Raw genomic sequence first — 16,637 nt, forward strand, 5'->3', positions numbered from 1 at the left:
GGTGCGGTCCCCTACGGCATTGCGTAGGATCCTATGGTCTTGGTGCGCATCCGTGCGTCGCTGGGGTCCAGTCCCAGGTCGATAGGCACGTGCACCTTCCGCCTACCACTGGCGACAACATCGATGTACTGTGGAGACCTCACGCCCCACGTGTTGAGCAATTCGGCGGTACGTCCACCCGGCCTCCCACATGCCCATTATACGCCCTCGCTCAAAGTCCGTCAACTGCACATACGGTTCACGTCCACGCTGTCGCGGCATGCTGCCAGTGTTAAAGACTGCGATGGAGCTCCGTATGCCACGGCAAACTGGCTGACACTGACGGCGGCGGTGCACAAAAGCTGCGCAGCTAGCGCCATTCGACTGCCAACACCGCGGTTCCTGGTGTGTCCGCTGTGCCGTGCGTGTGATCGTTGCTTGTACAGCCCTCTCGCAATGTCCGGAGCAAGTATGGTGGGTCTGACACACCGGTGTCAATGTATTCTTTTTTCCATTTCCAGGAGCGTAGTTACTGCGCGATGGGGTGGCGAGGGCGGCGGGGGGGGGGGGGGGGGGGGAATTGAGTGTTTAAAAAACCCATACAAAAACGATATACCATGATATCAGGTGACCTTAGATGACAACTGTGGAGTACATCTCTTAGGGTCCATCTATCGTTGAAGCAGCTCTCTGTTAAGGAATACTCATATGTGGGCGCCAGTAAGGTGGTGTCTGCTGAAAAATGAAATATTCGGTATGTTGTTGCAATTCTGAAAAAACTACACAAACCAAGTCATTTTTATAACTGAAGCGACAAAGAAACTCTGCGTATCCATATTGTTAGATCGGTTACTGCTCCTATAATGACAGGTTGTAAAGACCTAAGTGAATTTGAACTTGGCGTTCTAGTCGGCGCACGAGCGATGGGACACAGTATCTCTCAGGTAGCGATGAAATGGGCATTTTCCCGTACGACCATTTCAAGAGTGTACCGTGAATATCAAATCTCCCACATCGCTGCGGCCGGAAAAAGATCCTGCAGGAACGGGACCAACGACGACTGAGGAGAACCGTTCAATGTGACAGAAGTGCTACTCTTCCGCTCATTGCTGAAGACTTCAGTGCTGGGCCATCAACAAGTGTCAGAATGTGTACCATGCAATGAATCATCATCGATGTGGGCTTACGGAGCCGAAGGCCCATTCGTGTACCCTTGATGACTGCTCGACACAAAGCTTTACGCCTCGCCTGGACCCGTCAACACCGACATTGAACTGTTAATGACTGGAACTATGTTACCTAGTTTGACGACTCTCATTTCAAATTGTATCGAGCGGATGGACGTGTACGGGTATGAATACAACCTCATGAATCCATGGACCCTGCATATCAGCAGGGGACTGTACAAACTAGTGAAGGCTCTGTAATGGCGTGGGGCGTGTGCAGTTGAAGTGATATGGGACCCCTGAGGCGCCTAGATACCACTCTGACAGGTGACACATACGTAACCATCCTGTCTGATCGCCTGCATCCTTTCATGTCCATTGTGCATTCCGACAATTGGGCAGTTCCAGCAGGACAATGCGACACCCCACACGTCTAGAGTTGCTACACAGTGGTTCCAGGATCGCTCTTCTGAGTTTAAACTCTTCCGCTGGCACCAACCTCCCCAGACATAAACATTATTGAGCATATCTGGGATGCCTTGCAAGGTGCTGTTCGGAAGAGATCTCCACCCTCTCGTACTCTTACGGATTTAGGAACAGCCCTGCAAGATTCATGGTGTGAATCCACTCAAGCACTACTTCAGACGTTGGTCGAGTTCATGCCACATCGTGTTGCGGCACTTGTGCGTGCTCGCGGGGAACCTAAACGATGTTAGACAGGTATGCCAATTTCTTTCGCTCTTCAGTGTATATATACTAGCCTTTCCCCTGCAGCTTTGCCCATGTATACATTGGACATGTATACTGAACTCACCTCTTCCTCCTCCTCTCTGTGTACACCCCTTCCTCCCTCTGTTTACCTAAGCCTAACACCGCTACCTATCTCTCTCTCCTCTCTCTCTTTCTCTGTCTTCATCTCCTTTGCCCCTCTTTCTGTCTATTTCCTCCACTCCCTTTCTCTGACGATATCTTCCTCGCCTTCCCTCTAACCAGACTCTCCTTCCCCACTCTTTTTCAATCTCCTCCTCCCCCTGTTTCTTTTCCATCTGCCCACTACCCCTCTGTACGTTCCACTTGCATAAGGCATCTCCCTCTCCTTTCATCTCTCTGTTCATTTCCTCCTCCCTCTCGTTCTGTCCATCCCTTCCTCTATCCCTCTCAATCTGTTTCCAGCGATGCTCATCAGCACACGTATCCCCGTCAGTCACTTCAGTAAAGCACGCTGGTAATTTTCTCACATGCTTGTCATGCAATGGCAAGCTAAACATCAGGGGTTGAAAATCATTTATTTGACCCTGACATAAGGTCGCCATACTAAGCGGGTCGATAGTGCTCCAACACAACACGCTTTTCAAGCAGGGAGGCCTACATGTCAGGGTCTGTAAAATCGTTTCTTGTGCCTTACATGTAGTGTGCCCTGCAAATCAGGTTGATTTGGCACTCTGATACTGTTCCCACACAACATGCCTGTCATGCAAAGCAACCTATGAGCTAGAAGCTGGAAAAAACACATTTTTGCCCACACCTCCACTCCTATAGGGGCTAGGAGTTTATAAACCCCATACTGCTGATACTGTTCCCATCCCATATTTTGTTGCAATCTATTGAAGAGTTTAGGAGAAGACCCTGGACAGACACATGTATATTCTGCTTTATATCTATAATACTGTCTTGCTGTCCGCAGCTCGTGGTCGTGCGGTAGCGTTCTCGCTTCTCATGCCCGGGTTCCCGGGATCGATTCCCGGTGGGGTCATGGATTTTCTCTGCCTCGTGATGACTGGGTGTTGTGTGATGTCCTTAAGTTAGTTAGGTTTAAGTAGTTCTAAGTTCTAGGGGACTGATAACCATGGATGTTAAGTCCAATAGTGCTCAGAGCCATTTGAACCATTTTTTTGGTCTTTGCCTTCTAGGGGTACAAACGAAAGGGGCGAATAGAGGACAATCAAACAAGCAAATAATCTTAATACAAATAGGTCTGGAAACCAATGGTTTCCCCCAATACTGAGAATGCACAAGTGCAGTTGTGCCAATGTTACAAAGCATTTGATGACGTTCCTTATGGTGAAAGAATGCATATGGGGTACATACGTGATGATGCATCAGAACATTTTGCCTTTGTTGGTTTAGAATATGTACCACAAATTTTCAGTAACAAATTTATCAGTCATGCATCGACAATACCATCGTCTCCCAGCTCCCCTGAATTGATACCATTCGATTTTTGTGTATGTGGATATTTAAAACTTTGGTATATTCCAGCCCTGTTGAAAGCGTTGATGAATTCTGGGAACGCATGGTGTGTGGTTGTGAAGGATTTGTTACACGCTTGGTATTTTTTAACATCTACAGGCATTAATGAGGAAACGTGCTGAAAACTACCTACGGAGCAGTTGTTGCAATGTAATTGTTCTGAAGTTTATTTATAGAATAAAAATCCGCTTCAGTTGCCAGTAATTTCTTGTTTTATTCCACGAGCAATCTCGAAGCATAAAGCTTCATCTTCAGGTGGCATGGCTACATAAATCTGTGGCGGTCGGTGGTCGGTATGCCGTGCTGTCCAGGTGGGTGCTGTGGTTGCTGGTCCTACGCTCCCAGGTGTTAGTTTGACATGGATGTGATCCCTCATGACTGACAGGCCGACCGCCACACATTTGTGTTCCCGTTATTATTTGGTGGCATCTGAAGATGAAGCTTCGTGCTTTGAAAGCGGTCTTGGAATAAATCAAGAAATTACCGGCAACTGAAGCAGTTCTTTATTCTATTATTGTATGTTCTATATATCCTCCTAAACAATGAACAGATTTCAACCACACTAGGGGTAAGAACCATCTACTTATCAAAGAGCCGTGGGTGAGGGTGAAAAAGCAGTGTAGCTGACTACTCTGTCTCAGTAACTGCCGCATGAGCCCGCCCGGCTAACCACGCTGTCTAACGCGCTGTCTCCCGAGCGGGAAGGCGCGCTGGTCCCCGGCACGAATCCGCCTGGCGGAATAGTGTCGAGGTCCTATGGGCAGGCCAGCCTGTGGATCGTTTTTAAGGCGGTTTTCCGTCTGGCTTGGCGAATGCGGGCTGGTTCCTCATATTCTGCCTCTGTTACACAATGTCGGCAAGTGGTACACAAACACTGTCTCCATGCACGTGTACACCATAATTACTCTACCACGCAGAGATTTGGGATTACACTTGTTTGGAATGAGACATTCCAGGGGGGGGGGGGGGATCTACTGGGGGCCGAACCGCACAATAATCCTGGTTTCGGTGTGGGGCAGCTGACATTTTAGCTTACTACATTTTTACTGTTAACTGAATTCATGACACATTTTGCACACAGTATTCTCATCTTCCACTGAATGTATCAACAGAAGAATATGATACTACGACATAAAGCTCAGTAGCTACCACCTCATGAATAATGAAATGTGTGAAAATGAAACAGCAGCGAATAATGCCATACAGATACAGGAGAAGTATGTGTCGAAATACGAATGAAACGTGGTAAATGTATGTGAAATACATTTGACATGTACATATGTGGGCAAAGCCATGGACAAAAAGTTCATCATAAATATCTGGAACAGTTTCAACCAAATTTGAGACACATATTAGTTACGTGACTAAGGACCACCACCCTTTCATTGAGGTGGGGGTAGGAGGAGATGGGCAGACAGAGAAGGGGAAGGAGAAGATATAGAGAGGAGATGAGGGAATGGACAGAGAGGAGGAGATGGAGAGACACAGTGAAAGAGAGAGAGAGAGAGAGAGAGAGAGATGTGTGACGAAGACGGGCAGAGAATGAAAAGAGAACGAGAGACAGAGAGAGAGGAGGCAGGAGGAGATGAACCTCGAGATTGGGAGAACATGGACAGTGTGAGGAGAAGGAGGAGGAGATGGACGTAGGGAGGAGTGTGGAGGAAGTGCAAGGGAGGGAGGAGCAGAAGATGGACAGTGAGGAAGGAGCAGACGGACAGAGGGGGAGGATCAGATGGACAGAGAGACAGGTAGGTGGAGATGGACGAGGAGGGTGCAGAGGCAGTTGACAGAGAGAGGGGAAGGAGGAGATGGACAGAGATGGGGGGCGGGGAGTGAGGAGTAGATGGACACAAAGAGGGAGGAGGAGGTGGACTGTAGAAGATCGGAATTAATACAAACCCAGGCAAAACGGGGTATTCAGAGAAAAATGAATAAAAATAGAATGGTGTTAATAGAATTAGAGTGATATTAATGTAACTAATTACAATCTCTATAACAATTAATACTGCTGCTGCTAATCAAAATACAGGCTGTTTGACTACTATAGAGAGTGACGAACGAAGGAGCCCCTGAGTTCAAAATTAAGTATCTCGAAAACTGAATTCGATGTACGACTTCAACGAAAGATATTTTTACTGCGAAAGCTGTAAAAATGTTATACAAAGCTCTACAGAAGTTCCGAAATAGTTCGAAAAGCTGCTAACAGATGGCGCTGTTCGCTGTGCAGCTCATACAGCATCAGCGTGCATAATTAAACTCGTCCTCTGCAAGCAGTCTTTGCAGTCATATCACAACCTTTTCGGAATGTCCACCACCGGCAGTACGGAGGTGGCGCAAAAGAACAGTCAAATTTTCCATAAAATCCTGTAGTGTCTCAACGGAAACGGATTCAAATACCATACAGCCTGCCCAGTATACGCGAATATAAACATTCATTTTTATTATGTGTATGGAAACAATTGTTATTGTCACGTCTTTAGTAACTACGACTTAAAAGGTACGATTTGTGTAAAACCTTACTGTGATGTAAGAGAGGGCCTGAAAGCCCTGATGAGGTGGAGTGAAGGAAGTGTTGAAACGCTTGTGGTGTGATCAGCCAGCGACGAGCATCCGCCCTACGCCGACGCTGGCGCCAGGCGGCCCCTCCAGCTCTGCGCCGCCGCCCCCGCCGCCTCCGCCGCCCGCGCCCACGGAGCCCGACCCCGGCTGGACGGCGGAGCAGCGCTACTGGCTGCTCACCGTGGTCAAGCAGCCCCCGGGCCGGCCGCCGCCCACGCTGCGGGAGCTGGAGGCGCGCCTCGCTCGCCTCTACCGCATCGCCTTCGACAGGTGACTTCACTTCTCTTCTGTCCTCTGGCCCCACTGCACCTGCAGTCTTCCTCCCATTCAGTCGATTCTTGCCTCCCGTATGCAGGTGCTCACGACCTGGGCGCTGTGAGCTGGACTTCGTTTCTTCTTCTTGAGTCATGCATTGTTTTCCGATGAATCTTTTACTTGCGGAGTATGGGATGATTGGGAAGAGTAAACGTATCAATCTGAAGTAAGGAGCCCTGGTCCAGAAACGACCTAGGCGATGCGAAAATCGTTCCGATACCTCTGACGATGTGGTCCTCAAGGATAGATGAATACTATTGTAAATAGTAGATTTCAGCTATCAGTCGTCCTTTTGACATTTTATTTGCAGATCTAGATGTCAGCTAGAAACTAGCCATTCTCTATGCACTATCATTTTTGATCAATGCATGTAATGCCTGTTGGTCGGGCTTCATTCACTGTTCAAATCAAAAATGGTTCAAATGGCTCTGAGCACTATGGGACTTAACATCTAAGGTCATCAGTCCCCTAGAACTTAGAACTACTTAAACCTAACTAACCTAAAGACATAACACACATCCATGCCCGAGGCAGGATTCGAACCTGCGACCGCAGCGTAGCGGTCGCGCGGTTCCAGACTGAAGCGCGTAGAACCGCTCGGCCACCCCGGCCGGCCACTCATTGTTCACTGAATACTATTGATTAGTATTCAATGAACTGTGAATGAAGCCCGACCAACAGGCATTACATGCATTGATAAAAAATGATAGTGCATTGAGAATGGCTCGTTTCTAGCTGAAATCTAGATCTGCCAATAAAATTTCAAAAGGACGACTGACAGCTGAAATCTATTATTTACAAGTCAGTAACAGTCACTGCGTGCAACAGCCTCTGAATCTAGGGTACCTGATGAATAGTATTGTGCTTTCCACAATTACGAGATCACACATGGAATGCCGCGAAACGTGCTCCAGACCCGAACGATCCCTCCTCCGGTCGACGACAGTTTGCTTTCAGACGTCCCACGCCGTATACACCAACGGCCATCTGTCCGATGGAGCATGAAACGTGATTCACCGGACAAGGTCACCTGTCGCCCCTCATTGGTCGCCAATGAACAACATGCAGAATAGATGCACGAACCAGATGCCCGCTGCAGAGGGCCATATATAGCAAAGTTCGCAGAACGGTCGTAGGGGAGACGCTGTTGGTAGCCACTTGGTTCATGTCGGCGTTCAGTTACTCAGCAGTTGCAGGTCTATTCCGCCATACACATCTGCGCAGCAGTATTGGTGTGACACATTTGACTCATCGCCCATTTTGCCATGCACGTTATCCACGGCAGCACGCGAACAGTTTACAAACTTGGCCGTTTCGAGAATGCTTCCCTCTTTGACTGAAATGGTTCAAATGGCTCTGAGCATTATGGGGCTTAACATCTGAGGTCATCACTCCCCTAGAACTTAAAACTACTTAAACCTGACCTCAGGACATCACATACATCCATGCCCAAGGCAGGATTCGAACCTGCGACCGTAGCGGTCGCGCGGTTCCAGACTGAAGCGCCTAGAACCACTCGGCCACCAGGGCCGGCTCTTTGACTGAAAGCCAGTGATCGTGCTCTCTCGGTCGTCCGATAAATCACTCCGTTTCTCTATTACAACAACGGCTGCACCATTTTCCGCGTCCCTCCGACACGCTTTATACACTCTTCACAGCTAATGCTGCCATCTGCCGTCTGTGAGTGGTTGTTGCAGGTTTCTGCCACACATAGGAGGTGGTCCCGTTAATGTGCCTGGTCTTGTATGTACCAGTAATGTTGTTGCTAAGAGTGCACGGTAGGGAAAACCAACGAGCACTTAGATGTGGAGATTGATGGCTTACTACATACCCACATCAGCAGTCCTGGTGTGCAGTGTATGTGTTTACAAGTAGAAGTACTGACGCCGATAGGCCATAACCAGAAAGAGTTGTTGCCAATGACGGAAACTGTAGATAGGATTTTCGTATTTGAGCAAGCAAATGGAAGTAGCAGAGAAGCGGAAAGGCTGTACCAGTAGCTCACACCTCGTTCCCAAGACTGTTCCAACAATTATGTGAGACAGGGCAGAGAAAGTGGTATCACAGAACAGTGACAGTGGAGGATGACAAACTACATGGTCTCCCGACTTAGAAAATGCAGTGCTTGCTCTAGTGAATTACGCGCCTTCAATCAGTAATGGATCACTTTCACGGAGCACTGCGTGGTGAGTGGTACGGGAAATGCAGCTACACTCCTACGATCCACAGAAAGTGGATGCTTTGACTCCTGCTGACTTCGGGCCTCATGACGTTTTCAGCCAATAGTTCTTGCTGCGTCATCAAATTGATCCTCACTTACATGCGTACCTACGTTTCACGGTTTAAGCCTGCTTCGCCAGAGACAAAATACTGCCTGTATGCACGCCACAGAAAACACAATTGCAAGGTGCCATATGATCAGGGTGACAGCGGCTCGGGACACCTGTTTAACAAGCTCAAATAGCTGCCCAGTGATGGAGCTGGGTGCTCGCCGTAAAGATTCGAACAGGTTTTAGATGAGAAGAAATTCCAGGCCAGGTTCCCATCCGTCAAATGGCTGACTGCTATTGGCTCGAATTCAGATAGGAATCTGACCACCAGCAGTTGTCAGACCAGGCTGCCGCTTCTGCTCCCATGATAAAAACCACTGGGAAGGTATATGACAGCACATTGTCCCTCCAATAAGCAGATTCTCTTACCGTATGCTGTGCAGAGCGGCTGCTATTGGTATCGCACAAGCGCGCCTCAAAAACGACGTGCGCATTTCTCTCTTTTGTTTTTGTATTGATATTGACATATTTTGGGTAGTTCATGGACTTCTCTCCGTAGTCCGCCTTCACTATTCAAGATTAAAACCTGATCTTCTGCAAATAACATCATCATTATGTAATATTGTTGGTTAAAATCGTATGTGTAATTGATAGTGCGTGATTTCCTGGATGAAACATTTACGGATAGGTGGATTGGAAGGAACGGTCCAACACCCTGCTGGCCACCCCGCTCTCCAGACATTACGCCCCTTTACTTTTTTTTCTGGGGCTATATCAAGGACAGAGTCTTCATCACACGAGTTGCTGACGTCGATGAACTGAAGGCTAGGATACAAGCTGCTGTGGGTACTGTGACAGAACACATGTTAAGAAACACCTGGGGGGGGGGGGGGGACTGGAATACCGCCTCAACATTCTCCGAGCTACCAAGGGAACACACTTTGAGGTTTCCTAACGTAAGTGGTCTTTAAAAAAAAAACTAGTAACACTAACCTATGTAACGGCATCAAATGTAAATTATTATGTCAAGCGGTTATTCTGTAATAAATTGTTATAATCAGGGCAAGACTTTGTACTCACCATGTATATTGCAAAACTTAAAAAAAGATTTCAAAAGTGAAACTGCTCTAATGGTAGAGTAAAGAAAAACAGCTGTATCAGAATCAAGAGTGCAGGTGACAAGCTAGTTCAAAGAAAAGGGAAGGCTGAAAGACGGAAGGGGTATGTAGGAGATGCGTGCAGAAGAAAAGAACTTGAAGACAACATTGTGAAAAGGGTAGAGAATATAAACGAAAGTTAGAGGAAAGCAAAATATTGCTGTGAGAATCTAATAGAGAAAAGAAAGACCTAAGTCGAAACAAGAACATGGATTGAACGACATTCCATCAGAATTACTAGGATAAGCATCTTACGAACCAACCATGAGAAAACTATTCCACCTGATATTAAATAAATATGAGACTGGCGAAAACCAGCAGACTTCAGTAAGAACGACATAATTAAAAAGAAGGCTGAAGGGTTCAACATTTCCAAATCGTCAGTTTAATAAATAATAGCTGCAAAACACTGATATGAATTATTTACAGAAGAATGGAAATACTGCTATTTGCTGACTCTGGGGATTATCAGTTGAGTTCTGGAAAAATGTAGCATCACGCGAGGCAGTATTGACCTCTGACTTATTTTACGTGACACAAGAAACGCAAACCTACATTTATAGCATGTGTAGGTACAGAGAAAGCTTTCAACAATTTGAAATTTAGAAGGTAGCAAGGATATGCTTAAACAAGCGAAAGGTTATAAACTTGTGTGATTTCAGGCTTGTTCAACGAACTGCATTGATGGAGTTTTCTTGGGAATTCACCCGAGTAATACCTTCGTTTCAGAGCTACTTTTCGACAGGTTTCTTACTTTTCATCTGCCTAAGAAAATATTACTCGTTTTATTTCCCGAGAAGAATCCCTTAGTACGTATCCACAACTGATTGCATTCAAAAGAAGGGAAAGAATAACTGAGACGGGGTGGGACAAGGCTGTAACCAAGAAAATTGAAAGAGTTCACAGACAGGAACTTTTAAATTTTATGGTTTGGTGATGACATTATAATTATGTCAGAGAAGGAAATGGATTTGGAAGAGCAGTTAAACAGAGCAGATAGTACCCTGAAAAGAGGTTATAAAACGAAATCAACAAAAGTAATTGAGGGGAATGAAGTGTAGTAAAATTATTTCCGCCGACTGGATTAGGATTTGAGAAAATAAAAGTAGAAGATGAGTTTTGTTATATTGGCAGCAAGATAACTCACGACGGACGGTATAAAATTCAGACTAGCAACTGCAAGAGAATACTTTCTGGAAAAGAGAAATTTACTAACATCTAATTTACGATAGTTGTCATAAAGTTCTATCACCTTTAAACGATCAGTTCACTTAATTAATATATTCTTTATGTGTGCCAAAATACCTCAGCACTTAGCTAGCCTTTGGTTTGCCAAGTTCCAGGACCAACAGCAATTACCAGAATCAAATGACAAATATGCTTTATTTGTTAATATAACACATTTAAATAATTGATTAAGGATATAGTGCTGTGAGTACAAAGGTTAAGATAGCAACTGTTTCGGTATTTTTCCTCTCTCCTCTACAAATACTTAAAAACTGAATTACGTCTATAAAAAATCTCATAATAACTAAACTTTTCCCATCGAAACAAAACAAAAATGAGAAAATGAGAACAAACTGAATATAAAAGATGCTATCAAATTTCCAAGCATTTGTCTACGTCATGTCGTCACTGCATGGAACACATACAGTTTCTGTAATTATTTTCCAAATGTTTTGTGCCTATAAATTTTTCACATGACTCACTTCATACACTACACAGCATCTGACGAATTTTCTTGCACACAGCTTCACCGGTTTCTTTCTGAAAGCTACTTTAGAAGAGGTTCACCATCTTATTTTCTCGCTACGGTCACAGGTTCGAATCCTGCTTTGGGCATGGATGTGTGTGATGTCCTTAGGTTAGTTAGGTTTAAGTAGTTCTAAGTTCTAGGGGACTGATGACCTCAGATGTTAAGTCCCACAGTGCTCGGAGCCATTTGAACCATCTTATTTTCTCGTAGCTCCTGCTTCTGAAACAAGATTTTTCATTGCTGTTACTATCGTCTTCGTAAGTCCTAAGGGTCGTTCAAGTCCTCGGTTCATTTGCGGAATGATTAACTCCTTGCCAAGATTGAGGAGAAAATTTATCCTCCCATGCATGGAAATTGAAAGAAGGTGATAATTTTTTTGTCTTCCATAATATATGAGCATTCAGAGCCACTGTGTTGACAAAGTTGAGAGGTTAGACGTAAGGCCATACTGTGTTTCTTTTCACGGTATATTCATTGACCCTCTTATCCATTTTATCGTCACCGCCAATTATGGTGTTATAATGCAAAATGATATCTGGTTTGTAACATTAAGTATAATGTCTTACTTTCGTGTCATGATGTACGGTGATAAGTAAAACCATAGCACTACTCTTTTTCGGGACATAGGACACCAAGATAACGTCATTAGTATAAACCGAAGACAGATGACAGTTTCTTGATAGAGTTCGGCAACAAAACTTCAAGTATGTCTTGCTTATCCTTCCTCATCGTTTAATGAAGAGTCAAACTTCTTTTGGAAAGTTCAATTTCAAGTGGAAGTGACGTCAAAAAATTATCAGTGCTGATGCCGTAACCTCCTCTAACACAGCTCGTTAGGTCCTTGATTTTTTTCTGAAGCATTCCTCTGTTTTCCAGTATACACTTATAAGTTCAGTGCATAATTTTATCTGGCATCAACGAATGCCCATACTTTCAATCCGTACTCAGCATGTTTTGACTTCATCGAAGCAACAAACAGACATTCCCTCGGAAAGGAATAGATTGTTCATCTATTATAAGATGCGAATGAGGATTGTAATCAGATCTGGCGTTGTTGACAAACAATGTGGAAACATCTCTGATATCAGCGAGTTTATCATTCATTTCCTTTAGTTACTTGTTGTGATGTCCTCAAATCTGATGAACCTAGATAACTGCTGAAATCGAGTTTGAGACAATGAAGCAAGGAAAATGTCATCTTTGGAGACAGGATCAGTGGTCCACAACAGCTGTTTAGCTTTCAGAACACCCATACTTATCAGGACCCGTAAAGATGAGTTCTTCTGATCAAGATCTGTCGGCAATCATTGTTTCTGCTTTTCTGGATATCTCACGTTCCATTCCTCATAATATGGCTGTGCCTTTATATTAGTACAGTCCACAATAATTTTTAAAATACTGCCATTAAATAACAGCTTGAAAGCATCACTTACTGATTCAATCCCACTAGATCAATGGTTCCCGATCTTTGTGAGACCATTACCCCTGAACGAGATCAGATGACTTCCAGTATCCCCTAACAACATTTGGGATCTAATTAAGCATTAGAATGATAAAGTGACAAATTGTTTATAATATTTAGTTAATAATCAAACAAATGAAACATACGTTTCCTACGTTTTTCACTGCACCGAGAAATAATGCCTGAATGGGGTGTTGGGTTGTATTTATTGCCAACATTATTTTTTTTTTTTTTATATCTGGTCTGGAGTTCACCACTGCACGTCGTTAAGTCACGCGCAAAGTTCATTCAGTTATTCATTTTTGTTTTCATTACTACCGTAATGGAGGGGGGGGGGGGGGGGGGGAGGAGATCAGTGTTTAACGTCCCGTCGACAACGAGGTCATTAGGGACGGAGCGCAAGCTCGGGTGAGGGAAGGATGGGGAAGGAAATCGGCCGTGCCCTTTCAAAGGAACCATCCCGGCATTTGCCTGAAGCGATTTAGGGAAATCACGGAAAACCTAAATCAGGATGGCCGGAGACGGGATTGAACCGTCGTCCTCCCGAATGCGAGTCCAGTGTGCTACCGTAATGGAGAGTCTACGTACACACTTGTATGTTGTGGATGGAATTGGTATTCTTAAATGTTCCTCCAATAATAGTTTCTAATCATATCAGTGCCGTTTCAGGGAAATACATTTTGGAGTGTGTTGCCTCTTCGAGGTTCAAGAAATTGTGTTTTCGCACCAGTTTCACGCTCTGAATATATTCTTTCATTCACAGAAACTGGTCTTAGAGAACACGGCTATTTACTTGTCCGTTCTCCAAATCAGAAAAATAGTTGCCATTACAATTTATTAATGACTGCGAGTGGTAACTGCTACCTCTGGATGACCACCAAAAGAAATAAATAGGAGTAACAATCGTGTCGAATGCTGTTGATAAAGTAAATAAAATTTTAAAATGAAGTTTTTCCTGTCCGTGAAACTGAACGTTTTCAAACAGTTGTGTTAACGGTTTTACTATTCCACGACAGTGAGAAAGAACCTTTTAATACGAAAACCATTCAAAATAAGAGGGCAGCCCAGCGGTCGATGATGACATGCATGTTTCAGAGTAGTAGGCGAGACAGAAAAGCAAACAAATGGACTGAGGAATAGACTGGAACGAAAGACGTAACTATGGCAGTGGTGACAAAAGTGGAGGTGGGCTGGAAGAGGGATGGTACGTAGCCAGAGGATGTTCTATTCTGGATACAAAGAAATAGCAGAAGAGGATGTAATGAAAGGTAAACAAGTAGATAGCAATATAAAATAAGGAGGAGCAGCAGGGATTCGCAGTGTGGAAGATTGTAATGCCTGGAAATACCAAGAGGAGCCTTTTTCCAGCAGTTGATGTTAAATGTTTTATGATAATGATGCATTACTTATTGGAGTCCAACGTAAGAGTGATAATAGTGATTACTTCCAAAAGAATGATCTAGAATGGTTACTAAATCATCACTGAACCCATTTTGGTTCAACCCCTCAGAAAGGTTCACTGTATCCCGCAGGGAGAAATTGTCCCCAAGTTGGGGACCACCGCACTAGATGCTCCTGTAAGTCCGTCAGTAAGGTTATGAATTGCTCGACACATAGCTTTTATTGGGTTTATAGACCAAGCTATTCCATATTTACTTACATAATTTTTATCAGTTGCTATATTATCAATATCATCTTCATCTCTATTTCATGTGCTGTTTGTTCTTCTACGTCTAACACATTCACATTTTCTGATGATTCTGATTCATTGTCCCTATTTTGTTCTTTACAGACACTAACATTCTGTATCACGGAAATGCTCTGGGTTATTTAGATCCCTGTCACGCTCCTTTTCTTACTTTTTTATTTCACTGGCACGAACAGCCCTTGTTACCTCTCACAACAATGCCGAGTAATCAACTAAACGAAATCAGACAAAACTACACAGACTGTTTATGCTGCCAACAATTGACATACTGAATGATTATTAGCGGCCTGATTATTACCAACGGAAGGAAAAGAAATCCTATCCTGATAAAGAACTTTATGCATAACGCCGACTACCAAATGGGTAAACAGAGACCCACTCGTAGTTACTCGTACTCCCTTGGTCCCACGAACCACAGTCGGTAGTTGGCCTCGTCAAGTAGTCTCCTCCACACCGTTCTCTCCTCGGCATGTTCTTCCCTTGCTCCAAATATCTGAAGATCCTTGGCCAGCTGGCCTCTCCATCTTATTTTGTTTTTGCCTAAAGGTCTTCGTTGTTCGGGTTTCTTCTCCGACGCCTCTCAATTTTTACCCCTCCTCTCTTCTGTAGACGTGCCCAATCCATCTCAGCCTCCTTATCTTGGCTTCCGCAACAGTATTTGGATCATTATATACCTCCCTAAGGTTCGTTGTTTTTTTTTTCTTCTTCTCCTTTCTTCTCCCTCACAAATTGGTCTAAACACCTTCAACAGGATCTTATTTTTGAAAACCGTTATCTTTCTCTCTGTATCCTTATCTGTTCTCCAGATTTCTGCTCCATATTGGAATACTTGCCTGATTATAGATTTATATGTCCTTATTTTGATTCATCTTGGTAAAATTTTGTATGAAAATAGTTTGTTTAATAAATATGATGGTCTGGATGCCGCATTTTTGTTTCTTGTTTTTTAATCAGTTTTGTTATTTACTCTAACCCCCAGGTATTTAAACTCTTCTAATTCTTCAAACACTTGGTCATTAATCTGTATGGTTTCCCGCCTTTTTGTTTTATAACTTCTCTCTATCCTTGTGAATTTTATTTTCTCTTCAGTTACCTTTAATCCAACTTCTCTTTCTTTTTAAAATAGCTTTCTCGCCAGTATTTCCTGATTATCTGGAGTTCCAGCAATTAATACTACATCATCCGCAAAGGCCAAAACACTCATTGTTATTTCTAAGCTAATTCCCTCCTCTGCTTCACTTCTTGCATCCAGTGCTTACTGTGTTATTATATTGACAAGAGGGGTGATATTACATCTCCGTGTCTGACATCTGTTTTTATGTTAAAAGTCGGGATTATTCTCTACCCATTTTCATTACACCTGTTGAGACTTTCAGCGTAATTTTGGTATTCCGAACTGCTGCATTTTCTCCCGTTACTTATCTCTTTTTTGCTGTCGTAGGCTATTATAAATCAGCAAACAATATTCCTATTATTTTGCTGTATTCCTAATATTTTGCCGGCCGGGGTGGCCGAGCGGTTCTAGGCGCTACAGTCCTGAACCGCGCGACAGCTACGGTTGCAGGTTCGAATCCTGCCTCGGGCATGGGTGTGAGTGATGTCCTTAGGTTAGTTAGGTTTAAGTAGTTCTAAGTTCTATGGGACTGATGACCTCAGAAGTTAAGTGCTGTAGTCCTCAGAGCCAATTGAACCATTTTGAACGTAATATTTTGATATGGCTTTTTTCATTACAAATATCTGATAAATGGTGCACAGATTTTCGTAAATTCCGATTGCTTCTCATCGGTTATCTCTTTTAAATATGGTTCCATACTTTTGTGAAGAATCTTAGAGAGCACCTTGTAGGCTGTGCTAATTAACGCGATAGCTTTATAATTTCTGCATGCTTGTTTATCATTCTTTTTATGGATTGGTATTACGACCGCTTCTTTCCACACACATGACATTCTTTCTTCATTTAGAATGTTAGTCGCTAGTTCGTGTACTTGTTTAGCAATTGTATCTTCTCCCTTCTT

At 43.9% G+C, this 16,637-nt stretch overlaps 1 protein-coding gene across 1 annotated transcript in view; it reads left to right on the forward strand.

The window, feature by feature from the left end:
• LOC126281163 (uncharacterized) overlaps nucleotides 1-16,637 on the forward strand; it is a 299,866-nt gene that overhangs the window by 142,110 nt on the left and 141,119 nt on the right. Inside the window, exon 3 of the mRNA XM_049979834.1 lies at nucleotides 5,992-6,224. Within this exon, the coding sequence (XP_049835791.1) occupies nucleotides 5,992-6,224 (233 nt within the window). The remainder of the gene's footprint in view (nucleotides 1-5,991; nucleotides 6,225-16,637) is intronic.

This window comes from Schistocerca gregaria, chromosome 7 (assembly GCF_023897955.1).
Source record: "Schistocerca gregaria isolate iqSchGreg1 chromosome 7, iqSchGreg1.2, whole genome shotgun sequence".
NCBI lineage: Eukaryota > Metazoa > Arthropoda > Insecta > Orthoptera > Acrididae > Schistocerca > Schistocerca gregaria.